Source organism: Antechinus flavipes, chromosome 6 (genome assembly GCF_016432865.1).
Source record: "Antechinus flavipes isolate AdamAnt ecotype Samford, QLD, Australia chromosome 6, AdamAnt_v2, whole genome shotgun sequence".
NCBI classification, from domain to species: Eukaryota; Metazoa; Chordata; class Mammalia; order Dasyuromorphia; family Dasyuridae; genus Antechinus; species Antechinus flavipes.
This window is the reverse complement of record NC_067403.1, coordinates 171,785,319-171,806,591: the sequence shown is the minus strand read 5'-3', so window position 1 is coordinate 171,806,591 and position 21,273 is coordinate 171,785,319. Positions and strand designations below refer to the sequence as shown.

At 37.6% G+C, this 21,273-nt stretch overlaps 1 protein-coding gene across 1 annotated transcript in view; it reads left to right on the top strand.

Moving 5' to 3' along the window:
* INTU (inturned planar cell polarity protein) overlaps window positions 1–19,049 on the top strand; it is an 84,822-nt gene extending 65,773 nt beyond the window's left edge. Inside the window, exons 12-16 of the mRNA XM_051964096.1 lie at window positions 5,194–5,682; window positions 7,174–7,271; window positions 9,869–10,058; window positions 17,646–17,803; window positions 18,796–19,049. Of these exons, the coding sequence (XP_051820056.1) occupies window positions 5,194–5,682; window positions 7,174–7,271; window positions 9,869–10,058; window positions 17,646–17,803; window positions 18,796–18,907 (1,047 nt within the window). The 3' untranslated portion in view covers window positions 18,908–19,049. The remainder of the gene's footprint in view (window positions 1–5,193; window positions 5,683–7,173; window positions 7,272–9,868; window positions 10,059–17,645; window positions 17,804–18,795) is intronic.
* Window positions 19,050–21,273: the final 2,224 nt, after the last annotated feature.

Here is a 21,273-nt window from a genome sequence, read left to right as displayed (position 1 = left end):
TGTGCACAGTCACCAGCCTCACTCTATCCTCTGAAGTCATCCTGGGTCCAGTGGCAAGCTATAGATCAGGAGGCCCAGAAATGGCTCCAGTGCAATGGGAGACCTTGGCCTTCTTAACCTAAGCTCTTTCCCAAATCTCAGTTTCTCTAAGGGCAATACTCAGTGAGTAAGACTAAGTAAGACTGTAATATGTTTAACATGTATAAGACTGTCTGCCATCTAGGGAAGGGGTTGGAGGGAGGGAAGGGAAAAGTCGGAACAGAAGTGAGTGCAAGGGACAGTGTTGTAAAAAATCACCCATGCATGGGTTTTGTCAGTAAAAAGCTATAATTAAAAAAAAAAAAAAAAAAAAGACTAAGTAAGAAATAAGGCAAAAAAAAGGGCTTCTTTTACCTACTCAAAAAAAAAAAAGAAGAAATTCAGGAGACAAAAGATAAGAAAAGAACCAAGAATAAATCCCTGTTCTAAAATATCTGACATGAATAATATAGAAATATATTTAATTTGATTGTATATCTATAACTTGATTCAGATTGTTTGCTATCTTGGGGAGAAGGGAAGGAAGAGAAGAAGGAAGAAAAAATTTGGTACCCAAAATCTTATAAAAGTGAATGTTGAAAACTATCTTTACACATAATTAGAAAAAATAAAATATCATTAATTATAAATTTAAAAAATAAGTAAAATACCTGTGCGCAAATGTCCAAAGTTGAGGCAGGAGGGCGAAACACAAGTCTATTTTTGAAAATAGACTATCTTTTTCAATCTGTGGGGTGGAATGAAACCCATAATTGGACTATGTCCTGTGTTTAAAAGATAAAACTGGCCACAAGGGGTACTACCACCTATTCAGAAAGCAGGATGATGTGAATAAATCCTGGGGCTAGAGATGGGAAGTTAGCATAGAGGAGGGCATTACTGAAAGTCAGACAGAAGTGATATCTTTAAAGTACCTAGCCTGCCCACTTTGCCAGAGAAGGAAAATGGATGAGTTTGGGAAACAAAGATGTAGCAAATAACTTTTTTTTTTTTTTTAGGTAATAACTAAATAAAAAAACATTTAAAACTAAATAAATGTAATTCAACTATTTTATCCTTAAAAAAGGGAAGGAGCCAACAAGAAGAAATTCTAGTTCTGGATTCAATTCTCACTCCCAGGGAGGAGTTAGTATCTGGGGAAGAAATGATGGTCACCTTGGAGAAAAATGACTATTCCATTCTAGAGTTTGTGACGGAACAGGAGAAAAGCTGGATGTAGTCAGACCTACTTGCACCCTTGGGAAAGCAGATTTCAAAGACTTTAGAGCTGGAATAGGATTCCACGGATTAAATTTCTCAATCTGTGAAGGGAAATAGAGGAGGAGGAATGAGATTTGCCTGAAAAGACCAGGGGGATGCACAAGAAACTAACCATCTTACTCAAGTTTTCAAAAAGAAGGCACAAGAGCCACAAATAAGACAGAAACAGAGTTCAAGAGCATGTCAGCACCATAAAAATAGTGTCAGAGTGGCACTAAAGCATCAGGAAGATAGGAAAAGATTATCAGTTCTATGGGCATAGAAAAGAATATGAAAAAAGGGGTAGGACCAGTGCTTGGTGTGAGCAAGACAGCAATAATGGACAGTGGGAAAACACAGGGCTCCTTGACTCCTTATTTGTTTTCTCTGCCAAACCTATGACCTTTATATCCCAAATGACTAGGTAGAATTTGGTACTCAAAATAAGAGAGGTGGTAGTAAGAGAGACCTGGTTGGTCTGGGTGGATTTAAATCCCTTGCCCCAGTCGGATCAGTCAATAAGCATTTATTATGAAACACAGGGTACACTGCCAAGAACTGTGCTAAGTGATAGAGAGGCAGACGTAGGTCAAAACAGTTCTTACCCTCAAGGAACTTAAACTCCAATGGGGGGAACATTGTGCTCACACAATAAAGAATTGGTAAATACAAAGTGCATACAGAATAAGTAGAAAATAACTTCATAGGAGAAGGCTCTAGCACAATATCTGGCACAACCTGGGATTAGATACCCCATTGTGCTTACCTATAAATTTAAGTAATTAACAAGATTGCCCATCAGAGAACTACTAGTAAGTGCTTAAAACCCAAAGGACTTGGTAGTGTCTTAAACCCCACTAGAGAAGTCTGTTCTATAATGGAAAAATCCCAATTTACCTCACCCCTTCTTGCCAGTACAACCTATATATTGTCATTGTCAGCTCACCCCAACAGGGACTCAAAATAAGCAGAATCACAAACCATGAAAACATTACATCAAGGTGTAGAATGTGAAGGGGAAAATAATGGACTACATTTTCTAAACTAGAAAATGATGGAGCATCTCATGAAACAAAGACATTAAAGAAGGATTTAGTCATAAATTGAGAATAGAAAGCTTAATTGAAATTGGCAATAGGGCACGTACACATTGCCCATCCTCCTCCTCAATACAGTACTAATAATAATAATTCTACAACATAACATGCAAAGTGTACTTGGAATATCAAAATGTAGCTTATACAAGGGATGACTAGGAAAGGCATCCTGTGAGACATGACATTTAAGCTGAGTCTTGATGGAAGTCATGGATTCTGTAGGGCAAAAGTGAGGAGAGACGAGTTGTCAGTACAAAGGGATGGAGACTGGAGATGGCGTATCATGAATGTGGAACACCAGATGGGCCTATGTGGCTGCTTTGTAAAATATTTGGAAACCAGTACCATGGAAGAAGATTGGTTATAGAAAAACTTATAACTATCCTAAAAGGATTTTATATTTGATGCTAGAGATAAATAAGCCCCAGTGATCTCTATTTTCAGATACTAAAACTATGATTCAGTTACTAAGACTGGATAGTTAAAATATGGCAGAAAATAGTTTATCAGCACAGGATTAGAAAAGTCTTTATTTTCTTTATGTGCAAAAACAGGAAGAAAATTGAATCAGAAAAGTAGAGGTCAGTGAACTTGACTTCTGTACATGTGCAAGTTCTGGAATGGATTATAAGAGAGATGAGATGATTGACAAACACTGAGATGGGATCCTTTTTGTCAGGATTATTAAAGTAGTAGTTGAGGAGAATGCTATGGATAGAATGAGGCTAGAATTTGTTTTAGCAAAGCTTTGGATAAGTTGCTCCTCCTGTACTTATGGAGAACATGGAGAGATGTGAACTAGACGGTGAAGAGTCGTCATTAATGGCTGGATGCTACATGGCAAGAGGTCTCCAGGGGATTTTGATGTTTTCATCAGTGACATGGATAATGGATGTCCCCTCAGCTAGCTTGCAAATGACCCAAGCTAGGGGGCATGGGCAACATGCTTGATGACAAAGTCAAGATACAAGCAGACCTCAGTAGGTTAGATTAGAGGGGTCAAACACAAGACCTACAATACTCCTGAGTGCAGCCTTCTCTGATTTTAATGTATCGGGTGTATTCATAAAAAAGAAATCGTGTAAATATATGTGGTTTTATAAATCAGTATGCAGCCAGCAAGGACCTCATCTATTGGGTACTGGCCCCCTTTTTTTGTTTTTTTTGAGTTCGACATTCCTGGGGTAGAGCAGTGGGCAGAATCAATCCACCGATCATTAAGCATTTATTAAACACCTTCTCTGTGCTGTGCCTTGTGTTAAGCATTAGACCTGGTATGATAAAATTCAGTAAAAACACATGCAAAGTGTTCCCTTGTGTACAGAGAAATCAACTTGAGCTTCAGTACAAGAGACAAGGATAGCCGGAGCGTCTGGGGTTTTAGCAGAGGGTCAGCTCTCAGTCACCAAAAAGTTAATGCAAGCTCAGGCTACAGTAAGAAAGGCTCATCTTCCAGAACTGGGAAGGCCTTTTCTGGATCCTTGTGTTCAGTCCCAAGTACTCTGGTTGAAGAAATTAAAATAGAACTCCTTGAAAGCAGGAACTCTCCACTTTCAGGGACAGTGCTTTGTATGTATCGTCTTAATAAATTTATTCATTCATCCATAACCTCTTAAGAGTATCCAGAAGAAGCCAACTAGGAAGAGGAAAGACCTTAAGTTTATTCCATAAAAGGAGCAATTGAAGGAACTACAGACATTTAAGCTGGAAAAGTAAATACTCAGGGAAGATAGGAGGAAATCTGGCCTCAAGTATTTGAAAGACTGGCATGGGAATAGGAACTGACCTTAATTTTCTTAACCCTAGAGAACAGAACTAAAAATTTCACAATGGAAAATTTAGGTTCAATATTAGTCAGGGAAACTGTTCTAACAAGGTTCCTATCCCAGAATGGAAGGTATTGTTACTTTCAGAACCTCATAGATGGCCTTCAAAGGGAGGTTGGATAACCACATATCAGGTCTGTTAGATTAAGGATGGGGGGAGTGGGAGGCGGAGAAACAGGGTGGGATATGAGGTGGATTAAATGGCCATTAAGGACCCTTCCAGTCCTAAAATTTTCTCATTCTGTAAAAAATGTTTCAGAAACCCAGTCTAGAGGAATGAAATCTAAGAAAATGAAATTTACTGGAAAAGAATATAAAATCCTACACTCAAATCCAAAGCATCAGCTTCCCGAGGATAGAATGGGGGATTTGTGTGTGTGTGACTAGACAATAATCTGCAAACAGCATGAGCTAACAGCATGACAAGGCAGCTAGAAGAAAGCAGTCCTGCCTTGAGAGGAATTATATCTAAAACAGGAATATGGGTGTTTGCTAAGCTTAAGGGTGATCCCATTTTAGGAAGATTGAAGACAGGCTGCAGCATGTATGGAAAGTGTCTCCAAGATGGCAGGAGGAAGGCCTGGAGATGATTCCCTGGGAGTACTGTTTGAAGAAATTAAGGAATATTAGCCTGGAAATGAAAAAACTGGGAGTAGCACAATAGCTGATAGACTAGATGATGGCTGAGACGACGTCTCAAGATTATTTGATTTTAGATCCAAGTTTTTTAAACTGTGACTTGCAACATCTTATGGGGTCTCATAGCTAAATGTGGGAGATTGCAAAATTATGATTTGTTATCAGTAAACATTTGATTTGTTTATCTATTTATACATCTTTATGCTCAGGGTCATATAAAAATTTCTCAGGTAAAAAGGGAGTGGAAAAAGTTTAAGAAGCCCTGTATAAAATAAAACTACTCTATTAAAGATGTTTTTCCAGTAATCCCTCACACTTTAGTATAACCTGCCTCAATAATTGTTTTCTTACAGAAACATTACTTGTTGTGTGTGCTGCTAGAGGCTGGAGGATGTGCATCCAAAGCTGTTGGGCATCCAGGACCAGACTGCATTTATGTGGACCAGGTCAAAGCCACTCTCCTTCAGCTGGAGGGAGTAGAGGCCAGCCTCGATGAGAGGCTGGCGTCTCCTTCAAACCCCTGTTTGTCTTGTGCAGACTGGTTCCTTCCCTCATCCCGAGATAAACTCGAAAGTCTGACCTCCTCCCCTCTCCTCACCAAGCTCCAGTACACCTCTAGGGCCATCACCTCTCCTTCCAGCAGAAGAAAACTGTTTAGTGACTACTCTCTAAAGACACGTAAGCTCAGTCCTTCCAGAAGCAACGGGGGCTTCGAGAATGGCATTGAAGGTGGGGAAGGGGGTGGCTCTAGCCCACACACAACCCCAGATCCACTGCCCAAGCAGGGAGTGAAGGAAGCTCAGAGTCCTGGAGGTCCACAAGCCAGTAGCACCTTGCTAAAGGTATGTCTCTTCATTCAAGGCTCTCCATTCCCTCCTGAGCTTACCTTTCCATTGATACCAGAGGATTTTAAAGTAGAGCACACCTTATTTAAGCTGAGCTTTTTCACCATAGTTAACAGACTAGAGATTTGTAATGTATTTTTACCTAAAAAGGTTAGCAAGTCAGAGAGCCCTTGTCTGGGTGGTCCAGGAATAGTGATACTTGGTGAACTTGTTCCTTGATGTATTCAGTCTTTGCTGGCAGCTCTGCATTGTGAAACAGGTAAGGAAAGGACTGGGTTAGGTGGTCTGCACAGAAAAATTCAGAACAGAGCCAGTCCTTCAAACTTAAGCCAGCTTGGGGTCTGGAACTCTTCCACGCACTCACACTTGACCCAGCCATGGGTGCTTTGTCAACATTGAAGTTCTGAAGGATTGACGGAGTAGGTAAAATTTCCAGTTTCTCACCACAAAAAGAGTCCAGACAGAATTTGATTCCCATGTGCATTGTCCAGGGATAAGAGGTCTTTTATCACCTGTGCCCCTCCTGAAATCTTTCCATTTTGGAATCACTTTTTCCAAATTTCCTAATTTTCCAAATTGGACTCCAAAGTCCAAAGTTCGACTTAACCTTATAGAATTCAGTCTCCTCCACACTGTGGGAGAGGTTAATGAAAGGATGAAAAAAGGGATGGCAAAGATGATGCCTCAGGCATTGGGGAAAGTCCAAAACTAAGGGCCTCCTGGGGCCCCCAGAGTCAGAAATGTTTTAGTTAGGACATAGGAGTAGCATCAGAAAACCACACATTGTAGACATAAAGTGAATATGAACTTCTTCATCAAATCTCAGAAGACTAGAATAAGGAGGTATCTTTAAAAGTCCAGTTTTTTGACTTTGAAAGATCATCCAGTCCTAAGGCCAGTGGATTCCTTTACCATTTTTCTAAAGCATAAGTAAGGATACATTTATTTCTAGAATTTGGGGATTTTGAGTCTCAGTATCATCATTCTCCTCCCCTCCTACCACTCCCATTCTCATCCAGATTTGGTAAACTCGTTCACATAATAAATAACAAACTTGTGGAACTCATTACAAAAATTACATGGAAGGAAATTTAATGCATTCAGAAAAGATTTGGACAAATCCAGAGTTAACAAAGTAAGAAAAGCTACAGCTAATCTTTAGGGTTGATTTGCCATAGCTTGGTACTTAAACCTATTCCATAGTTTCTTTCTTGGCAATCAAATACTGAGCTGATATACCGTGGATTTAATTGACCTCCTATTTCTTTCTCTCTATAAAGTCTTCTCTAGTTATTTTAGCTTAGCTCATTAGTAAGGCTCTTAATTTTTAAATTGTGGTCTAAAAAAAAAACCTTTTCAGTTTCAAATACTTATTGAAAATTAGCTAGTGTTTCTAACCATGATGTGTTGTCTTTGTGATGTTTAATGCTATTTGATGTTGTTCAAGAGAAGAAATAATTAGATTTGAGAATATTGTTTGTTTTCCAGGTCACTAAAAAGAAAGCTACTCTTCCAAATCCTTTTCATTTAGGAAGACAAAAAAAGGAACTTTCAGAAAAAGAAATGGAACTATTTGAGGCCACAAAGTAAGAAACATGTTTAATATTCATTTTCATTAAACTTTTAGCTTTCTTTTGATTGAAATATTTCCTGAGAAAGCAGAATTGAGAAGGATATCTAACTTTTTCAGAATTTAAATTTGTTATGACTGAAAATAGCAAGTAATATAATTTTTAAGAAAAAATTTTTGTTTCCCATCACTAAGCATATTGTCTTATCAATAATACTTATTCATTCATTCCTTCAACAAGCATCTATTAAGTCTGTTAAGTACTTGACAAGTATGTACTCCTTTATGAGGTGCTTTGAATACAAAATAAAAAACAAAATGATTCTTACCTTCAAGAAGTTTACAATCTATTGGGTTGTAAAAAGAAAAGCACATCCATAATGTATACAAAGTAGATGCAACATATTTGTGAGGAGAAGGCACTGCCAGTTGAGAGAATCAGGATGGACTTCCTATAATAGGTAGCCCTTGAGCTAAAGCCAGGGAATCTTTGAATCAGAAAGGAAGAGGGAAGAGGACTCCAGACACAGAAGATTTTGTCCAGACATCTGGAGAGGGAATGTCATGGACAGGGAATAACAAATAATCCAGTAGACAGAATACAAGATCATGAGACCTAAATCTTTATGGAAGACTGGGAATTATGGAGTTAAAAATCCCAAGAGAACAGTGTATATTTTTTCAGAGAGGCAATAGGGAGCCACTGAAGGGACAGAGCCAAAATAAGTGCTTGGAGAGATCACTTTAACCGGGCAGGGGTCACATAGTCTGTAGGGGAGGCTGAGGCTGGAGAGTTTTTAGATCTTGGGAGTTCTGAGTTGCTACAGTGCAGGGATATACTGATCAGGTGTCCACATCAAGTTTGGCATTAAACAACAGGCCTTCAGGACCTTTTTTTTTAAAAAAAATCAATGTGAAGGCATAGAAACAGGGTAAGACTTAAGGAAGATAAGCCCTAGAGAGATAACTTAGTGCTTTGTTGTGTGCTGAGGGTAGCAAGACTACATAATTTCATTTTTCTTAGGAGACGTTGTGGCTGAGCCCGAGGAAGGATCAGTGGCAGGCACTCATCCTTCCCCACTCTGACCCAACACCCAGCCCACAGGAACCAGCTCTGTGGACCCTCCTCCCGATCCATCACCTTCTCTATTCCAAACATGCCTAGAGGTTCAATCAGATGACCAAAGTTCACATGCATTGCCTTTTACCCTGATGCACTCACTGTGTAGAATGTTAACAATAACTATTCTCATCGTTCCAAAAAAAGATGATGATCAAAAAGCTCTGGAGCAGACCAGCTGTCTCACACACACACACACACACACACACACACACTCCTCCCATCAAGACCAGAATTGTCTAAAAGATGGGCTGAAGCAAAAGGGGATTGGGAAATAGGGTACACAAGGGAAGCTAGTTGAGACCTCAGTAAACGGCCTACACACACTAGGAAAGTCCATGAAGGAAAAATACGAGCTGAAAAAAGCACAAGAGGTCAGACAAAGACAGTAATTTCAGAGGAAAAACATGGCTTAGCCTCAATGACTAAAAAAAAGGCCAGAAAAAAATAAAACAGGAGCTCAGTGATGAAAGGGAAATAAGAATTCTAGAAAAAAAAAGATGGAAAGTAATAAAGAACTTAGAATAAAATATGTAAATGCAAGCAATGAACTTTCTGAAAATTAGAATGGAGCTGACTGAGTTTAATGACTCATGATTTCAGAAAAAAAAAGCTTTTTATTATCAAAAACTCACCTGAAAAACAGGTCAAGGAAACATAATTTAAGAATAATCAGACTTCCTGCAAATCATAGACTAAACAAGAAACCTAGATATCATATTTCAGGAAATTAAAAAATAAAACTACCTCAAAGTTATTAGTATCAGAAGGCAAAATGAAAAATAGAAGAAAAAAATCCAGGAAGAAATCACAAACTGAAAATATTTAGGAAACATCATAACTAAAATTCAGAACTTCTAGGTCAAAGAGAAAATGCTGGAAGTGGCCTTAAATAAAAAGAGCCCAAGTACCAAAAAAGCACGGTAAGGATCACACTCTTTGTGTATATATTTAGAACATGCACATATTTATATATATTGCACTTATACTTACCTCCTGTTTTTCCCACATATATATATAGATATGCATATATTTATATATATATATATATATATATGCTTACTTATTATTTTTTCCAATAGAATTTAAATAGCTTAAAAGTAAAGTCTTTTGTTTTTGTCTAGTATTTCAGATACCAATATAGTACATGGCATATATTTGGTATTTTCATATGCTTATTGATTTTTTTTCTTGTTTTAGTCACTGTAGTCTCATATGTCATAAAGGCAAATGGCTCAAATGAGTCTCTAATTTAAAAACTTGGTAGAAAAAATGTATTTAATCATCATATATTGTTTGATTGAGAGATTAAATCATTCGTTGTTAAATGAGTTGAAATGACACCAATATGTTTTCCTTCAGTATAGACTAAAATTTAATCTCTTGCATGATTAAAACAGTCTGATAATTTGAACAATGTTGATTAAAAGGGAAAAGAAAATTAACTGTCTAATTGAAAGAAACTTACTTGTTTCCTCTTTTTGTTTTTCAAGATTGACATCTGGCACTGAGAACACACTTTTTCACTATGTTGCCTTAGAAAAGGTACAAGGAATCTTCATTACTCCAACTCATGAAGAGGTAGCACAGCTCAATGGTTCTATCCATCCTCAACTGATAAAGAATTTCCATCGTTGCTGCCTTTCTATTCGTGCGATCTTCCAGCAGTCCTTGATGTATGAGGTATGTTAATATTTGTTTGTGACCAAACCTTTAATTCTCAGTTCACAAAATTTTCTCTCGTCAAAATGTTCTAAGAGCAAGCTTCACTCCCCATTTCCTCACCCCCCTTTCATTCCCCCTTCCTTCAATCCCACTCTTACTACCAAATTCTTTGAAAAAGTGATATAGATACAATCTGGCTTTACAGTCTGGAGTCTTATCTTCATCACTGCACAGAAAACACTCTCTTGAGATGATCAGTGATCCCTCAATTACAAATGTCTCTATCATCCTTCTGTATCATCCTTCTGTATAAAAAAAGGCTAGAAATAAAATCATATTACTAAATAGTGAAAGGCAATTGAGGAGAAAATGAGCCTGCAAATGGGCTAAACCAAGACAATTAAACCAAGAATATTCGTAGCTAAAACAAAAAGTGGACATCAAACAGACCTGAAATGGAACCGATCTGCTGAAATTTTGTTAGTGATCTTTCATCATTTGTAGGAATGCTACAACCTCCATATATGGACCTATCATCTTAAGTACCTGAGGAAGGTCAACAGTACAAGCATTTATTAGTCATTTACTTTGAGTCAGGCACTGTGCTAGGTGCTAAAAGTATAAATACCTGTAGATAGAAAGGCAGCCCTTCCCTCAAGGAGCTTATATTCTCTGGGAGAAAAACAACACATTAAAAAAAGCTGCAAGTAGGGGAGGGGAAGAGATGAGGGTGCCCTGCATGAAGGCATGTTCAAGAAAGTCCAGGATAATTAGGGGAGGCACCAGAAAGTAACATTTAAAATGAAGCTTTGAAGAGAACTAGACCCTAAGTCCACCCATATGCTGAAGTAAGCCCTGCTAGGGGCAACACAATCTTAAAGGCAATGAGGGATCCGTTCTCAAGATGGTACAAAAAAGATGTCAGAAGAATGAAAAAGATCATAATTGATCATTTTACCCAAAAACATAGTGGAGAAGAATTCAGCAATCTCCATTGAATTTGCCTTTTTCCCCCCTTATTTCTGTAAAATCTTAAAGAAATATGAGGCAGGCAGACTTCCATAGGTGATTTCCTAGTCAATTCTATCTTTCTACTCATAGAAGTGACTGAGATGTATCTGCCAGTGCCTGAGGAAGAAATATGTAGAGAGTATAAGTCAGGCAGGTTCAAGCACTGATTTTAGAATAACATTAGACTCCCATACCTATTTTTTATATATGTGTGTATGTGTATACATATGTGTATATATATATAAATGTATGGATATATATAAGACTCCAGTGATAGATAGGACTACAGATCACTTTGTTCAGTATGGCTATGGCCATAAATATTTACCACTGTTGCTGAGGTATCCAAGTTAATATCCAAATAAACAAAAGGATTCCTTATTAATGGTGAAAATGTCTTTGTTCCAGGAATTTTTAACCCTAAGTCCACAAATTCCTGTGAAGTTGGACAAAAAAAAAATTCACATCTTTATTCCAATATAATTAATTTCCTTTGGAATTCTATATTTTTATTCATTAAAAAAAATTCTTGAGAAGAGGTCCCTAGCGTTCCCTAGACTACAAAAGGAATCCACTATACAAACAAAAGTATGAATTCTTTTTTTTCTCAGATTATTTTGTATAAATTGTACTGACCTTAGATGCTACAAAACTTTTTCTACGACAGTGCCAAAAAGATTGGTTTAACCATCCAAGATGTACTAAGAATAAAGGAAATTTAAAAAGACATGTCACCAAGTATGAGACAGTAGTCTATCACATTAACGCAACGGTCTATGTCTTAGACAGTCATGGTGTCTGGGTAATAAACTGGGTCCAGAAATAAATAGAAAAAGGAGTAGTGTTGTGTTGGCAAATGTTTAACAACTAGTTTTTCAGATAAGAAAATATATACGCAATACACTTTTAAGTATAATCAGCATCATTTACATATTTCTCATCACTTTCTTAAGTCTAGACAATCAATTAACAAAAAACCAAGCTCTAATTTGTTTTGCTGTTGCTCAGTTATGTCCTATTCTTTGTGACCCCATTTGGGGTTTTCTTGGCAAGGATACTGGAACAGTTTGCCATTTCCTCCTCCAGCTCATTTTACAGATGAGGAAACTGGGCAGATAGAGTTAAGTGTCTTACCCGGGTTCACACAGCCAGTAAGTGTCTGAGGTTGGATTTGAACTCAGGAAGGTGAGTCTTTGGACTCCAAGCCCAGCGCTCCATCCATTATGTCGCCTAGCTGCCATAATTTTCCAATGATTTCCAAGGTGTGAATGCTCGTGCTAAAAATTTCACAATCATTCAAGCTGGCTCCAGCTACTCCTGAGAAAGAGATAAGCAAGATGGCATCTGAAAAATGGCATAATCCCTCTAGGGATCCTGGATTAGTCCCTGCAAAAATAAAACAAAACCAAAAAACTTCATCTCTTATGTACTATCTTTGTGGATAATTCCACATGCTCCCTTTGGAATCACTTCACTAGGACTTGTGGACAGATTGTCCCTACACACTTGACTTCTAAATAGCAATGCCAGTGACAGGCTGGAAGGATGCTTCCAGGGCAATCAATAAAAGAAACATCCTGGGCACCTTCCTGGAAAAATGACAGATAACCCAAAGTTTGATAGAAAGGCCTGTGCGTGCTGGGCACTAACAGACTGCAGCATGTTATGCACAACGTGCATAAGATAAGTTATATTAAATAAACACACTGTCTGATCCACAGGAGAGGAGAGCCCCTGACCAAGAGAGGCCCAAGAGAGGGGCCACAGCCAGCTGGAAAGAGTTGCAGCTTGTTTGGCAGGAGGATATGATTTTTTTTTTAAGCTGGCTTTTCATAGGATCATCAGAGGCTTTAGATCTCAGGGGTCATCTAAGTCGACCCCCTCATTTTACAACACAGTCAAAAAAGGAAAGAGTTTAGAAAATGCACCTACAGTCACAAAATTCAAAGAAAATTCTAAATACAAATTCACATTGAAGCTCAAGTCTCTGGCATCTCTGGGTGTGAGCAGTTTCTAGGCTATTGTAATTGTAATGCTGTTTACAGTACTATTAAATAACAGAGAACAGGCCAAGAAAAGATGTCTGTTGCTTCCAAAGAATAATAGCCAAAGGTCCTTTTCTGACTGGACGTGTTCAAACAATAAATCTGGTCTCCGAAGAAGAAAAATTAAACCTGTCTGCACCTGTGTGCATATATGTGTGTGTGCAAGCAGTGCTGTGCTGGTGAGTTCATTGACTCACCTGAAATACTTCCCTTTTGATAAGGCTGCCTGGTCCTAATTCCTGGATCCTGAGAATTAAGGAGGCTTTTGGCACTGGACTTGGTTTTTGTCCCTAACATTGTGTGACTTTGGGCAAGGCAATTAATGTCTCTGGGCTTCAACATCCTCATCTCTAACCTCCTTTACAATTCTAAAATTACATTATTCCCATTGTTATTCACATGCACTGCTTCTATTTAGCAAGAATATAATAAACATTTTAAACAAATATTCTAAGGTTCAGTACATAGAATTTCACTGTTTATTACAGAAACACTTTGTTGGGTTTTAGTATTCTTTAATGTTTTAAATTCTGAACATAAATACCTCAGACAGATTATACAGACTGAATACAAAAGAGGACTCCATGTAATACTATAAATCTCCATTTCCTGCCTCTTGCTATTTTAATAGATAATTAATTCCACATGTTAGCTTCAAATCTGCGCTGCTTATTGGTACTTCCTTCTGAATTTCCTTCTATTTTATGCTTTCAATCATTGAGCCTCCTTTTTTTGACATCACTATTGATACAAACCCCATCCCTGACTCCTTCTCAATTATAAACCAAGAGAAAGGAAAACAAATAAAAAACCCATGTAACATATGACCATAGTCAAGCAAAAACAATCCACAAAGTATCTCTTCCTGCACCTTGTGTCCATCCCCTCTCTACCAAGAGGTAGATCACATGTTTCACCATAGGTGCTCTGAAGAAAAGGGTTGGTCATTGCTTTGGTCAGAGATTCCAAGATAGTCAAAATGATTTTATTTACTTTGTTGTTTTCCTTTTATTAATTGTTCTCCTTGTTCTACTCACTTTGTTATGCATCAATTCCTTTCATCCATGATTGCCTAAAATTGCCTCCTTCATCCTTTCTTACTAAATAATAATATTCCATTTGTAAAATTTTTCTCAGCTGTTCCCAGGTCTTGATAAGATAATCTAAAGTACCTCCCTTAGATCATGGCTCTTTTCCAGAAAAAGATTCTTTCAGGATCAAAAAATATGTTCTGTGTACCAACCCTGGACAAGTGCCACCATTATTAGCACAGGATGCCCTGAAAAGTCACGCTTTTGCTAAGCACTGGGTACAACTCATTGCTCAAAGAGCCAGAGGTCTGAAATTCACTTTGTCAAGGCCACTGCCAGTTATATCTAGCACTTCAAGAGGTTGTTGGGTTCTGCATGTGATCAGTAACTACAGTAGAAAACTTAATGAAAAAACATTAAATCTGTGGCTGGAAGGGTCTTTTACATCATTTTTACAGTAAGATTGAGGGTCCAGCACATGTCAAAAAATTGTACAGTATAAAAGAAATTAAATAGAAGCTAGTTTCTCATGGAAACAAATATACTGGTTATTGAAAATCATTAAGTTTATAATAGTATTTAACGAATACAAGGACTTGTTTGGGTTCAGAAAAAAGGAATTTAGAGTAAATGAGAAGTTTATTGTTATTAAGCATAATTGGTGGGGAGGTGTTTCTGCAAATTCTTGATCTGAAAGTTAGGTCTTATTTCTTTCATGTAGTTTGTAAAAATGTATGTCCATTCATTTAGTGGTTGATTCTCAACAACTGATGAGTTTGGAATTAGTAAATTTATTTTTGTACATGTAAAGTGTCTTTAGGGATGTACATTTCTGCTGTATATGTTTTGTAAAGGGAGAAAGATCAATTTAGATTCCAATGTTCCTCGTGCATTAAAAATTCCCATAAGGCAAGGGAAAAAAGATAATCAGCTTACTAGAAGTATTAAGAAAGCCTTTGAAGAGGGAGGTCTATAATAAAACTACTGTTGGTTAGCACATAACCTTCTCTGGTATTTTCACACACACCAAAAAAATGTTAAATAAAATGCTTGAATTGTTCACAAAAAAAAAAAAAAGAAAGAAAGAAATATGTTCTGATTGTGACTGTTCCCTCCCCAATTTTATCTTCCCCTTTAATCATCACCCCCTCTTCCATATCTCCTGCTTGTCTCCCTGCTGAGTTTTGTATATTTCTACACTAAACTTCGTGTGTGGGTGCTTGTGTGTCTGTTTGATCACTTCAAATAAGAGTGATCAAATTTCCAATCCCCTCTTCCTTCTCCATCACAATTATGAGAAATAGTCAAGTTCTACCCCCTTCTTCTATCTACATTAGTATATTTCTTTTACTCTCCCTTCTTTTTCCCATTTTCAAACTCTCCGAACTAATCTTCCCCCCAGTCCTTTTATCTTATTTAACTCCCTCAATATCCTTGAAGACATGAAGGTTATGATAGGATACTTGTTTCTTCTCTCCCCATTACAATGTTAGCACCACATCATCACACATCTCTTTCCAGGTACTCAAATAAATTCATCCTTCTCAGTTTCCATTGACTCTTGTATTTGGATTTGAAAGTTCTTATTCAGAGCTAGCATTTTCATCAGGAAGGTTTGAAATTGAACTCTATTACATTTAAAATCCACTTTTCTCACTGTAAGATTTTGTTTAGCTTTGCCAGTTAAGTTAGTATTCTTTCTAAGCTTATCATCTTTTTTCTTTTTATTTTCGGTTCCAAATTCTTTCTCTTCCTCTACCCCCTCCCTCATCCCACTAAAAAGGCGAGAAATATAATACCCATTATACAAATGAAGTTATGCAAGACATTTTCAGAATAGCCATATTGTAACAAGAAAAGCAAAAAAAAGCAGGGGAAATATGGAAATGAAATTGCATGACAATACATGTATAATATATCAAATTGCTTACTTTCTCAATGATGGGGTGGGAAGGGAGGAAGGGAGAGAATCTGGAACTAAGTTAAAAAAATTTTTTTTAAAGTAAGGGAAAAATAATTCTATCACTTTTACCTTTCCAAGCTCTCTTTTGGTTTTTACTAGAAGCTTCTAAATTTTTTGTGACCCTGATTATATTTCCTAGGTATTAAAACTGCTTGTTTCAGAATGCTTATAGTATTTTTTAAAAACACAGCAGCTCTAGATTTTAGTTACAGTATTCCTAGTACTTTTTCTTTTGGGGTTTCTATGCAGGAGATGATCAGTAGATGCTCTCTGATTCCAAAAGATTTAGGTTTCTTTATGATTTCTTGAAATATAGGGGATAGGCTTCTTTAAAATGATGCTTTCAAAAGAATCCATTCATTCATAAATCATCTCTCTCTCATGTTTTGTGTGTAGATAAGTTTTTTATGTCAGCCATAATATTTTTTTATTTTATTCAAATAGCTTCTATTGTTTTGTGAAAGCTTTGATTTTTGTTCGGTCTAGTCTAATTGTCAGAGTCCATTTCTTGAGCAAGATTTATCCCTTTCTTCTCTGATTTTTATTCTCCTTCCAATACTTTTATTTCATTTTTATGTCTTCATTTATCCTAGGTATTCATTCCTAGGTAGTCTTTGTGGTAAATAAATCTTACATTTATTAAAGAAGTATTGTTGAGGAAACTCTTTATTTGCAAAAATTTTTGATACTGGTTAGTAGTTTCTTTGATTTATTTAACATTTAAAGCAGCTAGGGGACACTACGGATAGCGCACTGGGCTCTGAGTCAGAAAAATCTTAAGTTCAAACCCAGTCTCAGATGGTGAGTATCTGTGTGATTCCTAGCAAATTACTTTCTGTCTGCTTTGGTTTCCTCAACTGTAACATGAGGATAACAAAAGCATCTTCTTGCAAGGTTGTTGTGAGAATCAAATGAAATAATATTTATAAAGCACATAGCATAGAACTTAGCATGGAGTTGGTATTTAATAAATGCTAGTTCCCTTCTTCTTCCTTCTCTCCTCCAAATTGAGGATTTGTTTTAGGGCCAGCATACCCTCTGTCCTCAGTTCTGCTTTTGAGTGTCATGGGCAGCTTTCCTTTTTTATTTCTGGGACTTTCTGACAATCTTCAAGCTTTCCCCTCCACTCTCACTGCTTCGAGACATCCTTGAAGGATATACATGTCCTTGGCTCATCCCTGGTTTCATGGTAATTCACCAGATTTATCCATTTTGTTGCTTGACTATACACAATTAAATAACTGATTCTCTCATCCTCTCCCTTTCCTAATTTCCATTTTTGCTGTATACTTTAGAGGAAAGTTAGATTTAAAACTGCATTCATTGCAAGGTTGGAATGATGTGTTATTTCAAATAGGCTCTAAAAAGTGAAATTTGGAAATAGTATCCAGAAGAGAAAAAGTGCTAGGACTTCAGATGTGTTATAGAATCAGTCATTGAAATTGTTTCTACAAGATACTTGGCCTCCTTGTGTCCTATTCATTCATTAAACATATCTATATGTGGGTGGAAAATTTGCTTTTTATGAATAAATGCTTCTTCCATTAACTTACAGAAGAAGAAAGCCCTTAATTTTGAAGGTAATTCAGAGTCGCCTCATGCTGCATCCTCCCTTAGTCCTGTGAAAGAACATGGTGTGTTATTTGAATGTTCCCCTGAAAACTGGACAGATCAGAAAAAACCACCTCCAGTAATGGCTTACTGGGTTGTAGGGTAAGTAGAAACAAGACCTAGACTATTCAGAAGTTTGTGCTGCCAAACTTTGGTGGAAAGAGATTCTCCTCTGCAGATCCCTTGGTCCTAACATCCTCCTGTCGGCATTGGGGAACCAGTAAAGATTTTTGAGCAAGGACCTAACACAGAAAGATTCTGTGTGATGAATGTGAAGGGCCTCTGTGAGAGAGCTGGGGAAGGAGAGAAGCTGGAGGCAGGATAACCTAGAAGGAAAGTAATTGGAACAGGCAGGAGAGGCTTTCTGCATCAGTCACCCAGTCATCTGTCCCCTACACCTCTTTGAAATGGAGGCTCCCAAATGGAGACAAGGATGTCTGATAGTTTTAAATCCAAACCTGGCCTTGGTGGCTTTAGGTGATATTCTTAGGCTCTAGGACCTCAGCCTCCTCAGATAGATAGATAGATAGATATAAAGAAAATGGGACTTTTTGTTTTATATTTATGTGTGTGTGTGTGTGTATAAAAAATTGAACTTTTTGTTATACCAGGAATAATTAAAGACCTGATTCTAATTGGCAGTCTTTAAAGAAATCCAAATAAAATTTTGACCTTCTACCATAAAACTGAGAACAAACTGATCTCATTATTGAGCTTGGCAGATATTGTACAGTTAAGGTCAGGAACACAGCCCTCACTAAGCAAGGGAGCATCAAGCTTCTTCCCTAATTAACATCTCAAAGGTCACTTTTATCACAAGTGAAACCATGCTGTAGGCTCAATACTTTAAGGAAAATCAAATTGCTTAGTAAGGAATGTCAATAAAGATGGTCCTTTTGCCCTCTAAAATGATGAAGAGAATTGAGCTGGCATAGAAGTAAATAGTCCCAAAAATGTATCCTGGTTTTGGCCCCTTCCTCTCATTTTATAGTGTCTTTTTGAGCCGTGATAAATCCTTCCAAATACAAACTGAGTAGAGTGAAAAGGAAATCAAAATGTCCTTCTGAATTTAATGTAGGCTTTTTTCTTCACAGAAGACTCTTCTTGAAGCCCAAGCCACAAGAACTCTATGTGTGTTTTCATGACTCGGTCACTGAAATTGCCATTGAACTAGCATTTAAGCTTTCCTTTGGCTTGGCCACATGAGGCACTTTTCTTGTCATCCTGGGATACCATGGAGCATCCATCATCAGAAACGCTGAAACCCATCCTGAGATTACAGGTCTCTTTAATGCATCCTGGAAACAGCTTTAAATGGTCCCTCTCTCATTAAATTCATCATACCCTTCTTGGTCTGGCAGGACTCTTAAAAAGATACTTTATGTGTACAGGAAGATGGAATTGTAATTTATTATCATTATATTGTATGGCATATGTGTAGGTTTGTTGTATTTTATGAAATAACATATAAAAGTTAATATCAGATTGCCTTCAGGAACAGCATTTCATGGAAAACATCCAAAATCATATTTACTTTGTGGCTAATATTGGTAAGAAGGGTGCCCTGTGCTCTGGTCCTGGCTTTGCCACCAACAATAGTAGGTCCTGCAGGAGACTCTGAGACACCATTACTCAAGAGAATAAATCACAGTATTGTCTTAAGTGGATTCTAATGTGCCTTCCAGCTTTAGTGTTCTATACCTCTTTTTCCTATCATTTTGAATATTGGTCATTTCTCTCCAATATTCTTTATAATGCAAGTATTAAAACCTCACCAATTCAAATCTCCTTCTCACTGCAACATATAGCTGCATATATAGCCATATGGCACTCACTTCTTTAAGCATTGGTCTTAAACATCCAGCTACTCAGAAGCAAGATAGTTTCTATTTCCTGAGATCTAACATAGATATATCCTGTTTTTACACAATAAACAGGGTCTTTAAATGCTACATATAAATTAGCTTCTTGAAAACCAAATTCTTTATTTCAGAAGTATGATTCCCATTTATAGAAACCCTTTATTGAATTTCATTGGTAAAGTTAACCATGATGATAAAAATCATTAGCCCTTTTGATTAATTTGCTGGCAAATTTGCATTCTTAAGATTATTTTAGGATTCCTCTTAGCAAGAAATCTTGATGCTAGGAAAATTCCCCCAAAATGAGAAAGCCTTATATGGAGCCAAGGAGGCCTGACAAGGTTGTCAGCCTTGCATGGCCATGTGACCCGGGTGTAGCCTTCAGGAGGCCCTGCAGGGACTTCCTCCCAGCCCAGGACAGAAGGACCACCAAGACCACCAGGCTGGACGCTGTCTCTAGCAGCCCCAGCTTCCCCTGCTCCACTTCTGGAACCTCAGGTCGTGCTGGAAGTAAAGCCTAGAGATTATCCAGTTATTCATGTATCCAGATCATTTCATGTATTGTATTTGTAGGCTCCGTGCCTGGCACAAGCTTATACGTACTTGTCAGTGGACTGACTGAAAAAGGTCGACTCCCATAGGGGTTTAAACAAGTTGTCTCAGGCCACTGGTAAGTGTCCGGGCCAGGGTTCAGATGAATCTGCGTCACGATGTGTGCCATGGAGACATATTGGAGCCGGTCCTCTTTCCCCAGTGCTGAGAGCTTCACTGGGCTTATCAGACTCACCACAGCATTTGGACCAGGGAAAGGCGTTACTTAGAGGGAGAACCCTGGGCTTGGAGGCAGAAGATATGTTTGAATTACACACATCCATAAGCTGCATATGACTGTGGGCAATTTTACTTTGAACTCGTTTCCTCTTCTCTAAAAAAGGGATAATGATCTCTCTGGGTAATCATAAGCATCAAATGAAATATTTGTAAAGGGTTTTATAACTGTAGAGATCTAAATAAAGGTCAGCAATTATAATCATTCTAATTTTATCTGTGAGAATACTTTATAAAAAATATTTAACAAAATTTTGTTTTTTACAATGGAGTTGGGAAACAAAAAGAAAAAAAAAAAAAAAACAGTATTCCCATTTGTATCCAGGTACAGCCTAGTACGGGAGGGCAGCTTTGAAAAACACAAGCAGCAGCATCTTGGTTTTTGATTCCCAAATGGCCAATGAAAGGAGTACTCCCCGAGGATCCCTGCACTGAAGATGGCTGCCTGTATTTACCTTTGAAACCAAGAACTCTGACAGTCACAGCCAGGCTGCAGCGCAGGCTGGTCTGGCACTTTATTCAGGGTCAGTTTGGCAGTGGACATTCTAGCTGAGAAAAGAGTCTCCTAGTTCCTTTGGGCAATGTGAAAACATTCTCAGACTGAGATACTAGATATCCCAGCAAGTCCTTGGACCTCCAAGGCATTGTACAGCATTCTTTTTTTAACCCACAGCTTTCTGTATCAGGTACTTCAGAGCATAGATTAGGATTTTTCCATCTAAGAACTGCAGTTAATTTACATCTTTATCCTATGTCTCTGAACTGCTCTCTGTAAAGTGATCAGCCCTGAACCGTGGGGGTCCTTGTGTTATATTTAGGCTTTGGGAAGACTGATAAATATGTAGGAGCCCAGAAATGAGCCCAGCATTAATATTTTTCCCT